Source organism: Triticum urartu, chromosome 6, assembly GCF_003073215.2.
Source record: "Triticum urartu cultivar G1812 chromosome 6, Tu2.1, whole genome shotgun sequence".
In the NCBI taxonomy this organism is placed as follows: domain Eukaryota; kingdom Viridiplantae; phylum Streptophyta; class Magnoliopsida; order Poales; family Poaceae; genus Triticum; species Triticum urartu.
This window is the reverse complement of record NC_053027.1, coordinates 575,448,268-575,469,720: the sequence shown is the minus strand read 5'-3', so window position 1 is coordinate 575,469,720 and position 21,453 is coordinate 575,448,268. Positions and strand designations below refer to the sequence as shown.

At 45.5% G+C, this 21,453-nt stretch overlaps 2 protein-coding genes and 1 pseudogene across 2 annotated transcripts; 1 reads left to right on the top strand and 2 right to left on the bottom strand.

Moving 5' to 3' along the window:
• Nucleotides 1-3,585: 3,585 nt before the first annotated feature.
• On the top strand, nucleotides 3,586-9,257 carry LOC125515675. The gene is made up of 5 exons (XM_048681189.1): nucleotides 3,586-3,907; nucleotides 4,392-4,565; nucleotides 5,017-6,276; nucleotides 6,380-6,445; nucleotides 7,903-9,257. Exons 1-5 carry the CDS (start codon nucleotides 3,757-3,759, stop codon nucleotides 9,090-9,092), a joined length of 2,841 nt encoding a protein of 946 aa, XP_048537146.1. The 5' UTR covers nucleotides 3,586-3,756; the 3' UTR covers nucleotides 9,093-9,257.
• Nucleotides 9,258-13,888: 4,631 nt separating this feature from the next.
• On the bottom strand, nucleotides 13,889-15,016 carry LOC125514466 (annotated as a pseudogene).
• A 4,074-nt stretch (nucleotides 15,017-19,090) lies between these two features.
• On the bottom strand, nucleotides 19,091-20,239 carry LOC125513289 (BTB/POZ and MATH domain-containing protein 2-like). The gene has a single exon (XM_048678366.1). It carries the CDS (start codon nucleotides 20,237-20,239, stop codon nucleotides 19,091-19,093), a length of 1,149 nt encoding a protein of 382 aa, XP_048534323.1.
• Nucleotides 20,240-21,453: the final 1,214 nt, after the last annotated feature.

Here is a 21,453-nt window from a genome sequence, read left to right as displayed (position 1 = left end):
CCTAGGAATCCAAGACCTTGAGATTAAAAACATCGCTCTTCTCAGCAAGTGGGTTTATAAACTACTCACTGAGAATGGAGTATGGCAGGAAATCATTCGCAACAAGTATGTGGGATCCAATGCCATTTCTCAGATTTATTGGAAACCTAGGGATTCACATTTTTGGAGTGGTGTCATGAAGGCCAAGGAATTCTTCTTCCAATTTGGGACCTTCTCGGTTAGGGACGGTTCTCAGGTTCGTTTCTGGGAAGATACCTGGCTAGGGAACAACTCACTAATGGTGCAATATCCGAGCTTGTATAGGATTGTTAGACATAAATTTGTCACGATCAAACAAGTCTTAGGACAACAAAACCCCGATATTTCTTTTCGTAGGGATCTTTTGGGAACTCATCTGGCAGCATGGAATGAATTACTCACTCGCCTGGATGACATTCAACTGTCAGATGAGCCGGACACTTTTCGATGGAACTTGCATCAGAATGGCAAATTTTCGGTCAAATCCATGTATGATGCAATGGTACATTGTGATGCTCCGGTAGATAACAGGAAATTGTGGAAGCTAAAAATTCCTCTAAGAGTGAAGATTTTCCTCTGGTTTCAAAACAAAAGAGTCATTCTAACTAGAGATAATCTGGCACGACGAAACTGGCATGGGCCCAAGTCATGTGTCTTTTGTCAACATGACGAGTCTATCAAACACTTATTTTTTGAGTGCAAGTTCGCGCGGGCAGTTTGGGCCGTGGTCCAGGTAGCTTCGAATTTATACCCACCACGTACTGCACGGAATATGTTCGGTAACTGGTTGCGGGGTATTGATAAACAATTTTCTGCACATATTCTTGTGGGAGCGGCGGCCTTATGCTGGGCAATGTGGCTTACCAGAAATGATGTGATTTTTAACAACAAAAGTGTCTCATCTCCTATGTAGGTTATTCATGCTTGTACACGATTGCTCCGTACGTGGTCTATCATGCAGAAGCCGGAGGACAGGGACCTTTTTATGATGGCGTCTACCTGGCTGGAGCGTACGGCCAGGGAGGTTTTCTACCCCATGGATGGCGGTGTGATTTACGGATAGGATCTACCGCTCCTTAGGCTGGACACGATTTATTGCTTGGCATTGTATCAAATTATTTTATTTTTAGAGTGCTCTGGACGTTTTGGCTGTGTGCATCTAGCTATGCAGAGGTCGGGCTTTCTTTCAATATGATTGTATCACCTCGATATATCTATTCAATGAAAAGTCCTTTATCGAAAAAAATATATGTACAAAATTTCTATCATTCGGTACAATTTGATGGGCGCGGCAACGCGCGCCTGTCATGATCTAGTCTTTCATATAGCAGCCCCCCGCCCCCCCCCCCCCCCCAGCCACCTCTCCCAAGCCATGCCCCCTCATGAAGACTTCATGCATCACTTGGGCAATCCCCCTGGACACTTTGAGCACATGGAGAGACAAATCACAATAGTGAGGCCTCCATGCAAAATACCTTGGAAGCCAGATTTGTTTCTTATCTTTCATATAGTGCATAAAAGACCAGCAACATAGAAGCAATGCTTCAGAAAAAGAAGATTTGTATATATCCTTGTCGGTATAGTTGGAAAGCCAATTCGGGCATAAATCAAGAAGAGATGTTGTATATATGACTTCATTGTGTCTGGTCAAGTATAACATTATGCTAAGTCCCCTCCTTGTAACATGATTTTGCGTATTTAATTTACTTGAAACTTTTTGTCATGCTCTGGAGTCGGGGAGATTAACTATCATTTTGTCATCCTCTGGAGTCAGGGGCATTAACCATCATGTTGTTTGTCATGCTCTGGAGTCAGGGAGCGGCTTTGCAACGGCTCATGTTGTCGTTTCAACTATACAATAGTGTGGTGTTGCAACGACTCATGCCCATAGTTTAAAGTGTGTGTGGAAGGGGGCATTGTGAACTTGGATTTGTATGATAGAGGTAGTGTGTGAAAGAAAGAAGAACATAGTAACTTATAATGTTGACAACGAGGATCCTAAAAGTACTATATGTTAGACACTACTAAAAGATGTATGTCCCCGTTGCAACACACCAGCACTGATCTAGTGAGTGTGATAAAACGCCATTCTCTCCGTTTGTATCTGCTAGACGTAACGCTGATTGTTTTTTCTTTGATAGTAGTGTATATACCAGGTCATGTATGTCTGCTTTTTTATTGAAAATATTTTTGTTGACAAATCCGATGGACAGGGTACGAGAAAGGAGATAATGGAGTGCACACTTTATCTTTGTCTTTTCTGCTGCACAAGGTCGCATGCACACAGCGGCACAACCGGATAAAATTGTCTCATATCATTAATAACCGGAAGAAAGTTAAACCACATATGGCCTGACAATCATCTGACATGGAACAGGCCCAATGCATCCATCCCGAGACAATGCGCACTCGACTGCAACTTTCCCAATCTTTTATTGTGGTTCACACTAGTGATAGCTTATTACAACTACTCCTACTAGCTAGTAATATAGGTGAATAAATCATTCATGTAGTTCTAAGTCATCGATTTAAGGATTTAAATATGTGTTATATGTTATAAAAAATATATCATTAGATTTCTACACGAATGACATATCTAGATAGTTAAATCGTCGACCTAGAACTACGCGAATGATTTATTCATCGAGACGGAGGTAGTACTCCATTCTGATTTACTAGTCCTTTCATAATTTGGATCATATTTTGATCATAATTTTAACTAATAGGACATAATCTATACTTAGCAAAAACAATATCATTGAAAACTACATTCAAATACAAATCAAACAATATAAATTATGATGACATGTATTAATATTTTGCTAATGAAATACGATGGCAACTAAGGCTGGTTGTAATGAGGAGTATCATATACTAGTATCATGCATATGATATTAGTGTATGATAGTACCTCCCTAATGCATAGTATCATATATTAGTATTATTTACTATTTTATTTATTATCATGCATGACACATATTAGCATATCATTTATAATGATACGGTATCATGATATGATACTCAACATTCTCTTTCTTCATTTAATTCTATGGCACCTCATCAAAATTGTATAGTTGACATGCATGATACTGGCTATGATACTATCATTACGACCAGCCTAATATACACACAAAGAGGTACTGGTACTGGCGAGAACCGAGGAGGAAGCCAAAGACACGAGAGATTAATGCGTAACGGGAGATCCGACTTTTCAGGGACAATATAGGAAAGCTTCCACGTTCCTGGCCTCTCCTTGAGGAAATGACAAAGAATTTACGACTTGTTCAAAGGAACCGAGGGAGTATGCTGGATTAGCGCAGTGGTGCCATTAAGACACTCGAGGTCGAGGTCAACTCAAAGACTTAAGACCCACTCTAGAGTATGGACCCTGTAAAAATGGATGGAGAGGGAGAGAGAGAGAGAGAGAGTATATATGGTACTACTAGACATATATGCTAGTGGCAGTAGTATGCTCGATTAGCGCAGTGGTGCCATTATGACACTCAGAGGCTGAGGTCAACCCAAAGACTTTAAGACCCGGTCTCGAGTAGAGTAATATGAGAAGCGCGCGCGTTCGGGAAGGAGATCGCATCACGCTTCACTTGTACTACTAGTACTACTCACTAGACTCCAGACTTTGCAGAATACTAGCTAGTAGGAGTAGCTCCCAGGTCTGTGAGGACGATCAGTGTCCACCATTGTTCACTCAAGCTAAGTGAACAAGCCAGTGGGTACAAGATGAAAAAGGGCAGGAGGAACGACAAGGGTAAGATGCTTGCGGGCAAGGCCGCGGCAAGGGCTCTCGTGTGGCTTCTGCTTCCTGTCCTCGTCTTCGTCGTGCTCAACTCCCATCACATGCCGCAGGTTCCTCTTCAAGCAACAACTCTTTGTAAGTCCCCTCAATTACATTACAAGCAACAACTCTAGGTTTCGAGTGTTCATCTGATCTATACGTGTGCGCACTCATCTTCGATTCATTTGTCCCAAAGACTCATTACTCAAACTCTTGGCCCATAGTATGAATTGACGCATCTCCTTGTTTTTTGGTCTCCTTTATATTATATGCTCAATTTTAACCACAGATTTATCTAACAAAATGTTAATGCATGTCATCAGAAAAAAATTACATCGCTGAAATCGTGTTTGAACATAGTTTCCGATAATATTATCTTTACTATGTATAACTCATACTTTTATTAGTTAAAATCATGATCAAAATATGACCCTAAGTACTAATACGAGGGGGGCGGAGGTAATTTAACATATCTGTTGCAACGCGAGTATGTATACTGCCCATGAGCTTGAGCGTTCTCTAATTAGTTCATTGGTTTTGGCACTAACAGTAATATGGGTTGATCCTTGGTCTAATTCAGATTTGGTCGGTCATGCATCAAGCGAGCAGACGCCCGTCGGTGCACCACCTTCTCCCGCATCAGGCGATGAAACGCCCGTCAACGCACCACCTTCTCCCGCAACAAGCCACCATCCTTCCCCCGCATCACGCCCCGGCGTCGTCAGTGCCAACAAAAGTCAAGCCCGTCCACGAGGTAATTAATTACCTTTTCGATCTCTCCAAGAATGACAAGGTACTAAGAGGGTGTTTGGATACGTTTTAGTCCCATGACTAAAAGTAGTGGGACTAAAACTTGCTAGCCTCACCCATGTTTGATCCAAATACTAAAGAGACTAAAATCAAGTTATTGAGCATTTATTATTCTTCAAACCCTCCAATCCAGAACTCGCATGTGTTAAAGGAGAGGCATTAAATGATGAGAGAGAGGGCTAATACATATTTTAGTAGGTTTCCTATGACTAAAAAATTTTAGCCTCAAGACTAGTCCTAGCCTCTCTTTAGTCAGGGGTGCTTGGAACTTTAGCCTCTAAAAGAGATTATTTTTAGTCCGACTAAAAATAGTCCCTTGGATCCAAGCACCCTCTAAAAACTAGTAAAAAGAAGTTTCTTTCTACTGATTAATAACTCTTGTGTGCATCTTACAGATACAGATGTGGCAGCACCAAGAAGCAAGTCAATTTGCAACTTCAGCAGTGACCGCATGGACATCTGTGCCATGCAAGGCGACGTCCGTATGCACGGCAAATCTGCCACCGTCTACGTGGTCTCAGCGTCTGAAGACAGCTACTGGCCAGAGAACGGGACGGTGAAGATCCGCCCGTATCCGCGCAAGTCAGAGGAAGGAACGATGCATGCTATCCGGGAGGTGACCATCCGCTGGAGCGGGCTGGATGCGCCACGGTGCACGGTGACGCACGACGTCCCCGCGGTGGTCTTCTCCACCGGCGCCTACCTCAACAACTTTTTCCACGCCATGACCGACGGCATCATCCCTCTCTTCAACACTGTGAGGGAGTACGATGGCCGTGTCCAGCTTGTGATCACCGACTACAACCGCAAGTGGGTTGACAAGTTCCAACGCATCCTCGCCGCGCTCTCCAGGTACCCGGTCATCAACTTGGACGCCGATGACAAGGTGCGTTGCTTCCCGTCGGTGCACGTCGGCACCGAAGGCCATAAGGAGATGGGGATCATCCCTGCTCTCTCCCGCAAGGGCTACACGATGACGGACTTCCGAAACTTTCTCCGGTCGGTCTACTCACTGAAGCGTGAGTGGTCGACCCCTGTAAACCGGACCTCCGGTGACAGGCCTCGCCTCCTCATGATTCTGCGCCGCAACTCGAGGGCGTTCGCGAATGAGGCAGAGGCCGTCGCAGCTGCCACAGAGGTCGGCTTCGAGGTGGTGTCGGCAGAGCCGCAAGTCGTGAGCGACATGGCCCGGTTCGCAGAGGTCGTGAACTCCTGCGACGTGATGGTTGGCGTGCATGGCGCGGGGCTCACCAACCTGGTGTTCCTCCCGCGCAACGCGACGTTGGTGCAGGTCGTCCCGTGGGGCGACATGAGCTGGGGATCCAATGCTGCCTTTGGTGCACCGTCGGCTGACATGGGGCTCCGGTACGTACAGTACGAGACGACCCCGGAGGAGACGACGCTCAAGTACAAATACCCGAGGGACCATGCCGTCTTCACCGACGTCGCCTCCATAAACAGGCAGGGGTATGGTATGACGTGGGAGCTCTTCCTCAACGGCCAGAACATCACTCTCGACATCGACCGTTACAGAGGGGTGTTGCAGAAAATCTACCATGATAGTATAATCGTCGATCCTTCATTTAGTTCTGACCCGGTCGTCGAAGCGCCACCTTCTCCCGCATCACCCGGCGACGTCCTCGATGGGATCAGAGGTAATTAATTACTTGATCTCTCCAGAGCACCGAGGTTCAGTCAGCTTGTTGGAAACACAAGTCTGCCTACTCAATTGAATATATGTACTGTAATCTGTTGCAGATCTCCAAAACAAGAAGGGGTTGCAAGCCATGAACGCGGGAGTAGATGCCTCTTTGATAAAATCAGGTACGTACAATGTATGTATACTGCATATCCAAGCACTGGGTTGTAGTACAGTACCAACGTATTATAGAAATTACTCCTAATTACTCCCTCCGTCCCATAATACAAGAGCGCTTTCGACACTCCCTCCGTCACATAATACAAGAGCATTTTTTACACTAGCGTGCTAGTGTCAAAAACGCTTTTGTATTATGAGACGAATGGAGTACTAATTGGAGGCATCTTTCAAGCCACCGTGTTAATCCTAGAAAACATGCCATAAATAACCAAACGATTTGAATTCAACAAAATAACCAAACGATTTGCACATGGTTCTAAGTTCCTGCAGTTGAATCTCTACGTCTTTACATTTTCTATTAACATTTTTTTGCGGGTGATATTTTCTATTAACATATACTGTATAAACATTCGCTTACACTTTTTTTTGTAGCCGATTAGCCCTTTGCTAGTCTATATGTGTATGTGCCTCTCAAAGCAGAATCCTAATAGACTAATCTACTCCCTCCGTCCGAAAAAATTTGTCCCTCAAATAGATGTATCTAGCACAACAAGCTTTTTCTGATGGAGAGAGTATCTACTACGCAATCAGAATCTCTATCACTAACTAGTTAGTGTAAAAAATGTGCGAAAATAGATACAATAATATGACCATGCAATTTTGTTTAATACGAAAACATCAGAGAGATAAATATAGGGACTTATGCACTGTATATTGAGTGTCCATATGAAATCAATATGATAGTAAGTCAGATATTTCTTTCGGAGGCCACACCACAAGATCCCGAACTAACAGTAAACAAGAAAGAGGCAAAAATGGTCAAAGAAAATTGATTTCTTTTTTCAAACATACATGAATGTCTCTTTTAACAATGTAGTGAATTTTACCAAGAAACAACATATGTAGTGAAGTAGGTGAAGATATTTCATGTTAAAACTAGCCTTCGTTTAGAACCTTTTTTTTTTGGCCCAGATCACAACATCTTTCTTTTGTTCATGAAAAGTTTCGAGCATGTTAAGACCTGAACATGTTCATTACAAAATTCTTCTTAAAATTTCAAAATATTAATTGTTTTTACTATTTACCTCCAAAACACTACCTACTAATAGTAACCATATAATTGTCAGAATACATGTATGAGCCCGTGCATGAACCGATGACTAGTAGAGTATATAATAAAGGGCTGCCCATGATGGAATGATCCAACGGCAATTGGAAATTTCCTAAGAGTGACAAAAGAAAACCTAAGAAAAGTTTCTAACTAGTACTAATCAATACTTCCTCCACTCACATATATAAGATGTTGTACAATTTGTTTCTGATCCGGCTTTATATAGACGCATTTTAGTTATTTGTTCACTCATATCAGTTGGGTTTTCTTTTTGTAACAACTCATTTCAGTACGTAAGTAGTCCATATCAAAATATCCAAAAAGGGAGTAACTCTTTTATGCATGATACAGATGTGGCAGCACCAAGAAGCAAGTCAATTTGCGACTTCAGCAGTGAACGCATGGACATATGTGCCATGCAAGGCGATGTCCGTATGCACGGAAAATCCGCCACCGTGTACGTGGTCTCGGTGTCTGATGATAGCTACCGGCCAAAGAATGGGACGGTGAAGATCCGCCCGTACCCACGTAAGTCGGAGGAAGGAACCATGAATGCTATCCGGGAGATGACCATCCGTTGGAGCGGGCTGGATGCGCCACGGTGCACGGTGACGCACGACGTCCCTGCGGTGGTCTTCTCCACCGGCGCCTACCTCAACAACTTTTTCCACGCCATGACCGACGGCATCATCCCTCTCTTCAACACTGTGAGGGAGTACGATGGCCGTGTCCAGCTTGTGATCACCGACTACAACCGCAAGTGGGTTGACAAGTTCCAACGCATCCTCGCCGTGCTCTCCAGGTACCCGGTCATCAACTTGGACGCCGATGACAAGGTGCGTTGCTTCCCGTCGGTGCACGTCGGCACCGAAGTCCATAAGGAGATGGGGATCATCCCTGCTCTCTCCCGCAAGGGCTACACAATGACGGACTTCCGGAACTTTCTTCGTTCGATCTACTCGTTGAAGCGTGAGTGGTCGACCCCTGTAAACCGGACCTCCGGTGACAGGCCTCGCCTCCTCATGATCCTGCGCCGCAACTCGAGGGCGTTCGCGAATGAGGCGGAGGCCGTCGCAGCTGCCACAGAGGTCGGCTTCGAGGTGGTGTCGGCAGAGCCGCATGTCGTGAGCGACATGGCCCGGTTTGCAGAGGTTGTGAACTCATGCGACGTGATGGTGGGCGTGCATGGCGCAGGGCTCACCAACCTGGTGTTCCTCCCGCGCAACGCGACGTTGGTGCAGGTCGTCCCGTGGGGCGACATGAGCTGGGGATCCAATGCTGCCTTTGGTGCACCGTCGGCTGACATGGGGCTCCGGTACGTCCAATACGAGACGACCCCGGAGGAGACGACGCTCAAGTACAAATACCCGAGGGACCATGCTGTCTTCACCGATGTCGCCTCCATAAATAGGCAGGGGTATGGTATGACGTGGGAGCTCTTCCTCAACGGCCAGAACATCACCCTCGACATCAACCGCTATAGAGGGGTGTTGCAGCAAATCTACCAGGATAGTATAATGGTTGATACTTCAGCTAACTAGATGACCCGTTGCGCCTTAATGGAAAGACCTAATGCAACCGAGAAGCGATGCGGTCTATATGAAACACGTTTCATGAATTGTTCGCATCGTACGATCTCAATTGATGACATGCGACATTTGTCAATACTCGGGATATTACATGATATAGTTCATTTTCAAGGTACATATGCAGGAAGTGTTTACAAACATTCCGGAAGTTCTCAAACTATTTCTTTAAGTGCTACTGAATATTCTTGAACATGCTGAAACTATTTCAAAACCTTTTTTGACAAATTCTGAAAGTGATCGGTCTGATTTTGATACTCAAACTATTTCTAAAGCGTTCGTAATGTTTTGCAGTCTGAACATTTCACATATGTTTTACAAATACCCCCACACATTTATACGTAAATGTCACATCTTTTTTTGCCCACACATATGTTAATACAAATATAAACACTTATTGTTGTCTTGAATTAAGAAATGCAATACCAACAACATCTCGACCTAATACAAACACAATAAGAACGTAGTGTGTGAAATTATATCAACATACTAATTCAACATAGGCATCTAAGCAGCAGGGGTTCACCACACATAGCTTCGAGAGAGATGCCACTAGTGAACCTATGGTCCCATGGGTCTATTCTCCATAACTTAAAACAGAGAAAAGTAGCCATGATGTTTTTACTTAAGTTTTAGATTTACCATGCATGACAAACTAAAGTTTTCCATCACTTATACCGAAAAAAGAAGTAGCCATGATGTTTGGACCTAAAAAGTTGCCATCAGCTAAATCCTAGATTTCCCATGCATGACAAACTAAAGTTGTCCATTACTTATACTTGGAGAATTAGCCATGATGTTTTACATAAGTTTGCCATGTAGCAAAACCTATATTCATGCTCTAGTAAAATAAAACTGGCGTATATTTGAAATTCTTGTGTATTATATCTAACATACAAAAAACTGCAAGGTACTAGAAAGTTAAACTACAACATGTCCAAGAAAATCATATATATCAAACATATAGCTAAAAAACCAAAATTTGCCATGAGTATAATAATAATAATAATAACAATAATAATAATAATAATAATAATAATAATAATTTCAACCAAAACAATTCGATTTTGTATTTACGCAATGACTAACTTGACTGTAATTTGTAATTTCATGAACTCGGTCAGAATTCTCCACCTCTGTACTTACCAAAACCGAATTACTTGTCACCGAGTCGTGTTTTAGAGGGCCGTCCCGTCACGTACAACAAACCGGTCCAACGAGTCGCCGCTGCTTCACTCGCTGTGGCGCGTATGTTCTTTTAGCAGTAAACCCAAGCTTTATTGAAGAGTATTAGGGTTTACACCCAATCATCTGTAGGGGATTCGTGGGGAACATTCTAGCAAGGAGTGTCTCGACGAGTCCTCCATATCACATATGTAATGATCCGAGTATGGCATCTTTCTCTTGCGACGAACAATTTCAGTTGGAATAGATTGTTGACGCCAAAGAAAGTTGTGTACCTTTCATGGCATGTCAACTCGCCATATAGTAGCCCATGCTTTCCCTTCCCTTCTGCGACATGATCAGATGATCATGTGGTTCCTTTCAACCAGTTTTCTCTACGAACCTTAGTCGCCGCCAACATTCGGTGTGTGGACCTAATGGAAAAAATCTCATTCTTCTCAAAATTCCAGGCCCAAAAATCATGTGTTCTTAATGCACATGGGGATACCCATTATTGCATCATGGCCGGCTGCTAAGAACACTTGGCCAATTATCTTCTGTCGCCAAGTGGCAGTCGTATTGTCAACCACCAACATGGGTGGGTGGCTGGATAGACACGCAGACGGTCTCAAAAATTCATCTCGTTGAATCCATTGGTCGGTCCATACACGGGTATATGGTCCATTGCCAATCCTTCTAATCAATCCCTAACAGAGAACATCCCTTCCTTCACTGATTGAGCGCCACAACTGTGAGGGGTGGGTGCCCACCTCAGCAGTTAGGATTGATGAATTAGGGAAATAAATCGCTTTTAGCAATCTTGCACATAGGGATTCAAGTGTCTGCAAAATGCGCCATGATTGCCTCGCTACTAAAGCAAGATTAAAAACCTTAAAGTCTTGAAAACCAAGGCACCCCATAAACTTTGGTTGTGTCATTACCTTCCATGAGACCCAGCTCGGCCTAACGCTTGCCATCTTTGCTGCCCCACACAAACTGTCGAGTAATTTTGTTAAGGTGCTCACATAGTCCACTGTGTATCTTGGAACAAAGCATGACTTGATATGACAGACACTTCTTTTCCTGCTAATGGGAGAAAGGAAAGGACCACGATCTGTTGGCATGGTTCCCGGATCAGAAGAAAGGGAAACATATCCAACAAGAATTGAACTAAAAAGGTTATTTTGAGGGGATGATTCAAGCCATACCCGGAGAAGACCACCGCCGGAGAGAACAAAGGCAGGAACACCGAGAATAGCGATGAAGAGAATTCGTCGAAGCCTCCAATCCGACGAACGAACCCAAAAACACACCATGTAGGACTAAACTAACGGATATACAAATGGGGGAGCGGTGCCAGGCCCCATTCCCCTGCTTCTCTGGCCGGACGAGCCGCGGAGGACAAACGGAGAGGAGGCGTCAAAAGAATAGGAACGAGCAGAGTGGCGCAGAGAGAAGCCGCAGGAGAGAGAGAAGAAGGAAGGAAAATCGAAAGATAGCGTTAGGGTTACTAAAGGATATTGGCTTATGTAATGCCTTTGCACATCATACACGGTCGTTTTACCGAAAAAGGCTTTCGCCCTGCTTTATATATAAAGCAAACCGCCAGAGAACAGTATCCAACATAGGAGGGCACAGCTCAACAAGCCCTAAAAACACACACGCCCAGACACAGCACCGGGTGGGGCAACCATAATAGGCTAATTAGGCTCGGGGGGAGGCGGCGGAAGCGGGGGTGCCAGACGAAGCGCCATCGAGCGGAGATCGGCGATGATGGTGTTGATGGCGTCTCGGTCGGAGGGGTGGCTAAGCAGCCGCCAGAGCTGGAGGAAACCACACATTTTAAAGACATCGTCAGTGGAACGTCGAAGGGGAACATGCTGAATCACAAGCTTATTGCGGACCGCCAGAGAGTTCACACTAGCACCCCAATGGTCAGCCACCTAATGTTTTGGGCCGACGGGGGGCGGACTGGATCTCCGCGAAGAGGTCGGGTGTTGATGGCAAAAATCGTATGCACAACAACACACTCAATTCCTGAAGTGATCAACAATCTAGCTGGTCTTCTCTTTTGCTGTCTTTTGCTGTATGAGGAACAGAACGGCCTTCTTCTTGCTGATCTCAAAGAAAACTTGATTCTCCTGGACGAATCTTCAAGGATCAACGGCAAACGGAACCTAAGCGACGTCTAGGTCCCGTTTTCCGGGTGCAGCGGCGTAGGGTTGGCCTACTGCCACGGCGATCTCTGAACTTGTAGGCAAGAACAGAGGAGTCGATGGGGAAAACAAAAAGAAAAGAAAAGCTATGCGTGGAAATAAAGTAGATATGTTTTTGTCGATGTTGGGTGTCCCTCTACCGGCCTCCGACCCTACGTATATATAAGGCGATCTGGACTTTGATCCTTTGATCGATCAGGAGACCGATCTGGTTACAACTCTGTTTTACAAGATTTGGTCCTTATCTGTACATTCAAAATCTAAATAGGAACCTGGTTTCCTTGATAATAAATATAGTATAACCAGTGACGTCCGCTCCTCTCTGTGCTCCAAAATAATCAAGCATATCTCAACCGTAGCCCCGTCTTCATCTTATACCTGATGGTAGTTGTACGTGAACAAAACTGGAGTCTAAATCTTCAACTTCCTGTACTCTTACCTCCCCAACTCCATCAGCGTGTGTATATCTTCAGTTAAAAAACAATCTTCAGCTTAACACATTAGCATCATGATCCATATTTTTAATCTGCCAAATTTGACTATCAACACATGCCCCCCTGTTTTTTTGGTAAAACTTGCTTACCAAAAATCATCTGTACCTTGCATCATAATCATTAATCAACATGTTAATCATTTAGCTCTGACTTTGGGCGATGACTAGCATCGGCATTTGAATTCATTTTCCTCAGGACGATGGTAATCATGCACCGGCCATGTGTATTATATTTTCTCAGGGCGATGATAACCAAGCACCGGCCTCATAATACTATCATTCAGGCATCTTGCCAAACGCTTGGATAATACTTTTTCAAGTACTTCCCATTAAGAGCTCTGGGCAATTTTTCTCCTTGCAAACCTTGCACTAAATAGGAATTTCCAGGGACGACTTCTAAAATTTTATATGGTCCTTCCCAATTTGGTGACCACTTTCCAAACTTATTATCCTTGGACCCAACAGGCAAAATCGTTTTCCAAACCAAGTCCCAAACCTGCAAACTGCTACTCCCTCCGTCCTAGATCAATTTGCAAACTTGCAAACTCCTAACTAGGAAACATCCATTTCTATGACAAATATTTTCGGACGAAGGGAGTACAAGGCAGATCAATTTGGGGTTACACCTGAACTTACAAACCGTTCCTTCCATTCCATGAAGAAACAAATTATATACGTCACGAGGCAAAAGCTCGAGGATCCCATATCGTGCACAAGAGTGTCACTTCAGGTGTAACTAAGAAACATGCAAACCATGTACTCCCTTCGTCCGAAAATATTTGTCATATAAATGGATGTATCTAGACGCATTTTAGTTTTAAATACATCCATTTTTATTCATTTCTACGACAAGTAATTCCGGACGGAGGGAGTAAGTGTTACTTCTGCTGGTTTGAAGCAATAACCTTGGCAATGAGCTCGTTCAAAACAGAGGGATAAGTCACGATTATATGCTGTCAACCTTTGCTCGCGATTATTGTCTGCAAACACGAGGGAGACTGGACTTGGATAAACTCCAGGCACACCTCCTTCAATCTGTGGCAGTGGTGCTGCTCAGCTAGGACAAGAATGGACGCCACTGAGCTTACACAACTCTTTTTCACATATGTACTTGAGCCGTTGGACGTCATATCTATCTGCTGCTACCAATAAGTTTTGAAGCCATTGCCGCCACATTTCATACTTTACTGCCTCCTCTTCTGTAGCTTCTGACATTTCATCCTCCTTCATGTCGGGGAATGAGTCTGCGTAAATGAAGTTAAGCAAAGCCTTGAACGCTATTGCTTCCATGTATTTGATCTGTATGACATCGAGCGAGGCAGATCCCTCCTTCATGTGTCCAAAGAGTTGTGCCATGAAGACTTTAGATTGGGCTGCAAGCACGCATCGGTGCACAGTGAAAATCTTGCCGCCGACCTTGAACGTCACATCAGCACCAACCTTATTGTGAAGGAGACTGTTAAGGTAATGGTGCATATCAGGCAGGAGCACTTGGGTGCCACGGGCATCATTCTCGGCATTGCAGACCATGATGTCACGGCGGATGGTGAAACAGTCATCCTTGTCTAGATACATTAATCTTTCAAGGGCATTTGTTTTCATAAACTTGTAGCAGCCCCAAGAAGAGGCATCGGAGGAGAAGCTCCATGTTTTAGTTCCATGAATGTACACTGGATTCTGCCACGCAACCTCATCGACCAAACTAAAGCTAAACTTGGCTTCCACATGCTTGTCATCGTCATCGAGACGGTGCACGTAGAGAGAAGCGACGTCAGCGCGATCCGAGATGATGTCGTTGGGATAGTAGTTGATGGACCAACGATGGCCTCCCACCCCGAAATCATGAGAGATGATGCTCTGACCATTGGGTGTCTCCTTCTTGGTACGAGCGTAACCCGGACCACAAGCAGGTGGTACCCGCAGTCTGAGCTGGTGCCGACCAAGGTCATGGTGGAAGGGCACAGCTTACCGTCGTCCAACACGGATACGCCGGCAAACGACGACATGACCAACTCGCTGTGCCTGTGCGTGGACGTCGCTTAGCTTGCCCCGACGGCTGGTGTGTGTCTCACGTTATCACGAAGCCTATGGTACGTCTGCCTATCAGGCTATATATATGGCCGATTCAGAATAAGCAATGCTACACGCACGGAATATTTTTACTGGGTGTTACGGAGTGGCTTAGCTGGCTGATTAAAAGTAAACTGACGGGCGCGGGGGGCGGGAGGGGGGGGGGGGGGGGTAGTTTGGAAAGTGTCCGTATTGCTAAGTAAACTGCCCGCGTGTCTACGATTTTTGATCCAGAGTAGTATCATGTAGTCCTACACGATGCTACAACAATGGAGAGATTTCATACGGAGTTCATGGAATAGTTGAGGATGGACCAATAGACAGAACTGTAGTTTGGGAAAGGATGGGCCGCACCCCCTGAAATCAGGGCCGGCCCGGGGGTATGCGCGGTGTCGAAGGCCACAGGGCCTAGTAAATGAGCTAGAAATGCGAGGAGGGGGGCCCATGATAGAGTATATATCTGTATTATAGCTCAGCAAAAAATAGATAAAAATAATACAAAAGAACTAGAGAAAAGAAATAAGATGGGCTAGGCCCATCAGATAGCTAGCAAGCCATCGCTGATCGATTAACAAACGCGAAGTCGCGAAGCGACACCGTGACTCACGCCAGTTGGCAGACAGACGACTGCTCCTTTTCCTTTTCCTGCCCGCTGGAGCTGCACGCGCGGCGCGCCGCACGACAGTCCAGCAACCCAGCAGCCGGCCATCCGGCATCCGGCAAGGCGGCACCGCGGCAATACGTATACAAATATACATCCGACTGGCGACTACAAGTCTTGAAGTCTGCAACGCGGCCGTCCCCAATCCCAAAAGTACGTTTGAATGTTTCCATCCATGTTGCTCAGTTCCAGTCCATCCCCCAAACCCTAATTTGACAATTTCAGTACTTTATTTATTCTTTATTTAGTATTTAATTACGTATTCAACTATACATCCATGATCCATCCTCCAATTTCAGTATGCATGAAGTTTTAAAATTTTCTAATTCAATCAATCATTTTTTTATTATTCTATGTACATGTCTAGGGTTCCAATCATCCGATGTATAAATTCCTAATTCTTTGTATCCTCTTTGATCTTTTCTTCATGATTTTAGGACATTAGCCTGCCATGTTACCTAAGAAGAAGCAATTGTCGGGTGCTGAAACAAGAAGGAAAAAGAAAGAAAGTGATCCGAAAATTCTACCATTGAAGGATTCTTTGAATAAGTTCTTTACATCTTCAAGCAATGTTGATGTCATTGAAGAACAGGGGCAAGAAACTACTCCTGAAGAAACCTTTTTTGAAGCACTGAAGTATTATTGTGTCGATGGAGTCAGTCTAATTTGGTTCTTATTTGAGGTAATTAATCATGTCATGTTAGTTTCATTTTGCGATTTTTTAGTATTATTGTTGTTGATGGAATCAGTTCGAATTTGGTTATTATTGTTCTCGATGAAGTCATTTGAATTATTATAGTCAAATTTTAAACTAAAGATGTGTGACTAAAAGTTACTCTTAATAAGTCATATATATAACGCACACGCATACATATATATGGTCTTAGGACTTAGACATAGGGGCCCATGTCGTCGAGTTCGCCTAGGGCCTCCCAAAACATAGGGCCGGCCCTGCTGAAAATCATGGTGAAGATATGTAGAAGATTGTGAAGAAGCCCCGCCCTGTGATACTCCAGGAGCTAGCATTTCGAGTTTACAACTCGAATATGTCACAACGGAGGAGGACGATAAATTTAGGAAAGATCCAGACGATCACGGAGGAGACACAACGCTGGCCGTCAGTTGATTTGTGCTTGCAGTATCGAACACGGTGTCAGAGTTCATGAAGGACGGTCTCCTTCTCTTCATGCCCATCCCCGATGTTGTCCTCAATTTTCCATTCCAACATTCAGCTAACAACATGTTTTCACTGCTATATTTTCGGACCTTATCCCCTCCTGAGAGAGAGCCGGAGTGTCGTCCCCCCACGGGCGACTCGGGCGGCGACACCAACCCCCGTCCTCTCGCCTCCTCCTCCCTTCCCCACCGCCGACGGGAGCCGCCAGGGCAAAGCCCCTCGCGGTGGTTGGCGGCGGGGCACCTCTCTCATCCTCTCGGGAGCGGTCGGCTTGGGGCGACCTGTCCGGACGGAGGCATCGGGCCCGGCGGCGGTGTGCTTGTAGGATGGCGACGCGACGGCAGTTTGGGCAGTGGCTCGTGACATGGCGGCGGCGTTGGTCCAAATCTGTGTTGCAGGTGGCGGCTCTGGCAGGCCTTTGCCAATCTTCTCAGTGTGCATGCCACGTGTGTCCGTGTGTGATTAGGATGGCGGCTCGATGTTGGTGCGGCTGGCTGGACGGTGGTGGCATTGTTCTTCGTGTAGCCCACGCTCCGGGACGGCGGTGTTGGGGAGGCCTCAAGCACTCGTAGCCTGTGTTCGCGGTGTGGCAATACATGAAGGTGGTGGTGGACAACGTTCGGCCGCACACATGTATAGGGAGCCGAGCTAGGTTGTTCTTGTGCCTTTTGTTGGACCGTCACCGTTGGCCATCGACCATGGCCAGAGGGGCCACCTAACCCCCACCCCGGTTCCATCGGGATTGACTGGGGATGCAGGTGTGGACGCTTCCTATCCTCGAGGTGTCGATCCAAACCCGATGGCTGATGCCGAGCTAGGAGTGAAAGGCTGGGTCTTGTGCTCTTCCTATCATGGTTGGAGTGTTGTGATATGGATGGTTGGCAGTGGCTCGGGACATGGATGTCGGGAGGCGGCCTCAGATGTTGATCCACATGGTTGACTCTCCGGCGGGCACAATAGAGGCGGTGGTGGCTATGCCTCTTGGTCGTCTTACGGCAAGCAAACACTTGCAAAAGGGAGTGACATGCCTCAAGTACATAAATCATCGGATCATCCTTTGTCAGTTTATTTTGTACAAGAAGCGACTCTAATTTTGTCATCATCTGTGAATTCCTAATAATGAGTGGCAATGAGCAAGAGATGAACACCACACTAGAATAAATATAATCTCATTGCTCTCTGTACAACATATATAGTAGTACCAGGGGAAGAAATATTGGAACTTCACTTATATCACTGATATGCGCAGACACATACTGATATTGGAAAGAAATATATGAGTGCCAGATACGCGCAAGAATAAGCGCGACAAGCTGAATCATACAAACACTTATTTCAGACACTTGGAGGAGGGAACAAGAATCAGCCGAGATCATCATAAGCCGTAATCTGGAGAGTAAGGAAATACGCCATTGCATAACCCTGGAATATCAGAAAGGAGCAGCTAGGTAGGATCAATTAATTGCATACCCATCACTTAATACCGGCATACCTCCAAGTAATTCGACCAAAACATATTTTGTTTTTTTTTAGAATAACGGTAAAAAAACCTACCAGTGATCCAAACATATTTATTATATAAGGAAAAAATTATAGCCCATGTGGCCCAATCTGTGCACTCAAAGCTTTTCCCGGGCTTTACTAAATTGACAACATCTGTGCTAAAACATACACCAGAATGAAAGTCATCTCTTTGGGTACAGAGCACAACTCAAACATTGGACTTTGCAAAACCTTTGGAACTCTAACCAAGGAGAACATCAACCACCCACGTGAAGGTTGCTGGGTACTTAATGGATAAATATTTCACACTAACGCTGTCATTGTGATCAGCAAAAAAAAAACATTTCCCCTAAATGCAGGTTCATAAATTGCCTTTCCGAAAACATCAACATTGCATAACTAATAGTAATATACGGGACAACAAATGCACAGATAAATATACGAGGATAAATCGACTAGATAGGAAACTTGCACAATGCTGATGAAACCATTGTCCCATATTCCCTGAAGAAACAATTGTCCCATATGTTGCATTTTCTGATCCAGTATATAAGCAAATTAAAATGTGAGACAAAAGCAAGACACACAGACTACCATCTCTAGTGGATTCCAAATACGCATAAGAGCATCACTTCATATCTAAGGAACATGGGTACCATATCCAGAGTGTTACTTCTGCTGGTTCAAAGCAATAAGCTTGGCAATGAGATCCTTCAAAGCCGAGGGATAGGTCGTAAAGACATTATCCCAGCCACTAGACTCCATTACTGTTAGCAAACGCGAGGGAGGCTGGACTTGGAGATACTTGAAGCACGCTCCCTTCAACCACCAGCAGCGGTGCTGCTCGGCTAGAGCAAGAGTGGACATGACTGAGCTCACACCTAGGCGTTCAGAAAACTGCTTTTCACAGATGAACTTGAGCCCTTGGACATCATATCTGTCTGCCGCTACCAACAAGTCTTGAAGCCATTGCAGCCGCATTTCATCCTCTTCTTGTCCTTTTTCCACAACTTGTGCTTTGTCCTCCTCCTCCATCTCAGGGAATGAGTCTGTGTAGATGAAGCTAAGCAAAGCCTTGAACACTTTTGCTTCCATGTCTTTGATCTGTATGATGGCGGACCTAGTGGTACCCTCCTTCATGGGACCAAAGAGTTGTGCCATGAACACCGTGGATCGGGCTGCAAGCACACACCTGTGTGCGACGAACGTCTCACCGCTGACCTCAAATGTCACATCGGCACCCACCTTATTTTGAAGGAGACTGTTGAATTGGTGGCGTACGTCAGGTGGGAGCACCTCGTCGCCGTTGGCATCATCATCATCGGTGTTGAGGACCATGATGTCACACCGGATGGTCAAACAATTACCCTTTAGATTCACCGATTCTTCAAGGACGTCTTTTTTCATGAACTTGTCCAGACGCATAAAAGCATAGCCGCCGAAGGTGCGCGTTCCAGTTCCACGGATGTACATTGGCTTGTGCTTCTCAACCTGGTCGATGAGACTGACACACACCTTTGCTTTCACAGTCTTCTGGTAATCCTCATCGTTATCAAGAACTGAGACATGCAGAGAAATGTAGTCGGCACATTTGGAGCTCTCCCCGTTAGGGTAGTACTCGATGTACCATGTATGGCCTCCTACGACGAAAGCACGGGAGCAAATGCCCCTTCCACTGGGTGTCAGTTCTTTGGTAAGCAAGTAGTCTTGGACCACAAGCAGGTGGTACCCGTAGTCCGTGCCGGCGTCAACATCGTCGGCGGTGGAAGGGCTCAGGTCGCCCTCGGCCAAGAGAGTTATGCCGGCGAACGACGACATGACGGACCTGCGAGCCGATCAGAAATCACCATTGATTGAATTAATAATTCATGCAAGAGACGATACGATCAAAGCAGAACAAATAGCATATTAAATAGTTGTGCTGCTAATTCAGTCGCTAGACATTGATTTTTCACAAAAAAGAAACAATTGTCTGGAATTTGCATGAGCTCAAATCTATGATTGGGCAAAAAAGATGAAATTTACAGAAGAGATCCAAACATGCTCCAAGATCAAGATGTTGCTTAGGCTACAGATCGATGAGTGTCTCCCCCAAGATGAGTGGTATTAGTAGACAGACAGCTCATATGAACAATATATAGGCTGGAGAGTTGGAACCGATTAGCTGGGGCTGGGGGCAAACCTGCGTCGCTCCTCGCCGGAAACAGATCGAAGCAGCGCCGCCGGCTGGTCGGTGTGTGGTGTGCGGCCTAGATTTAGTTAGGGTTTATTATATGATGATTGGGCTTTTGTTTTAAAAGCCTCGCAGCCCACGGGCTGAAAAGCCCATTGATCACCGTTTGGGGAATTTGGCACGCGAGGCAAAAAGATTATCGATACAGGTCCGTCCGACTCCCAGGCTCCTTACTCTGGTCTTGATGATATTTGCGACAATCCGCTCTTGCTGGTGTTCCCCTTGGTCACCTGGCCAAGGTTGCAACCGACTCGGCTATTGTCTTCCGTGGCGAGAAGGGCCCGGTCTTAGAGCAGCTTGTGTCCCTCCAGGCCAAAGAGATCCTGGAGGGCCACCTCGCGGCCATTCGGGCTCGCGAGGCGGAAGCGGCTGCGGAGGTTCCTCCCTCTACGGCCTGTAGGGCTAGTGGGCGGGGCCTCCCCGCGATCGACCCGGGTGAGATTTGTGGTCGGACGCGTTCTCGTACTGCCCAATTGCGTCATGCTCTTAGTGCTTCCACCACAGTTGGGTCCAGGGAGGACCCATTAGATGAGTGATCATGCGCGCTTTATTTTAGAACCTGCGGGGCTTCGGCCACGATGGCCGCCGCAGGCAGCTCATTGAGTACATGCGTGATGAATCCATAGATGTGGTTGCGGTCCATGAAACAATGCGCACGGAGTTCTCCCTTGCAGAACTTGAGCGCCTTAGTAGACATCTATTCGCATGGCACTGGTTGCCATCTAGTGGAGTGACCGGCCACTCCAGTGGCATCCTTCTCGAAGTGAAGGATGCCACATTTGAGGTGGGACCTATGGAT

What these genes read in the sequence shown, in the direction of transcription:
- LOC125515675 (XM_048681189.1), top strand. Translation starts at nt 3,757, where the DNA reads ATGAAAAAGGGCAGGAGGAACGACAAGGGTAAGATGCTTGCGGGCAAG. An exon ending in TCTTCAAGCAACAACTCTTT is followed by an intron (nt 3,908 to 4,391) that starts GTAAGTCCCCTC and finishes GGTCTAATTCAG; the next exon opens with ATTTGGTCGGTCATGCATCA. An exon ending in CGTCCTCGATGGGATCAGAG is followed by an intron (nt 6,277 to 6,379) that starts GTAATTAATTAC and finishes AATCTGTTGCAG; the next exon opens with ATCTCCAAAACAAGAAGGGG.
- LOC125513289 (XM_048678366.1), bottom strand. Translation starts at nt 20,239, where the DNA reads ATGTCGTCGTTCGCCGGCATAACTCTCTTGGCCGAGGGCGACCTGAGC.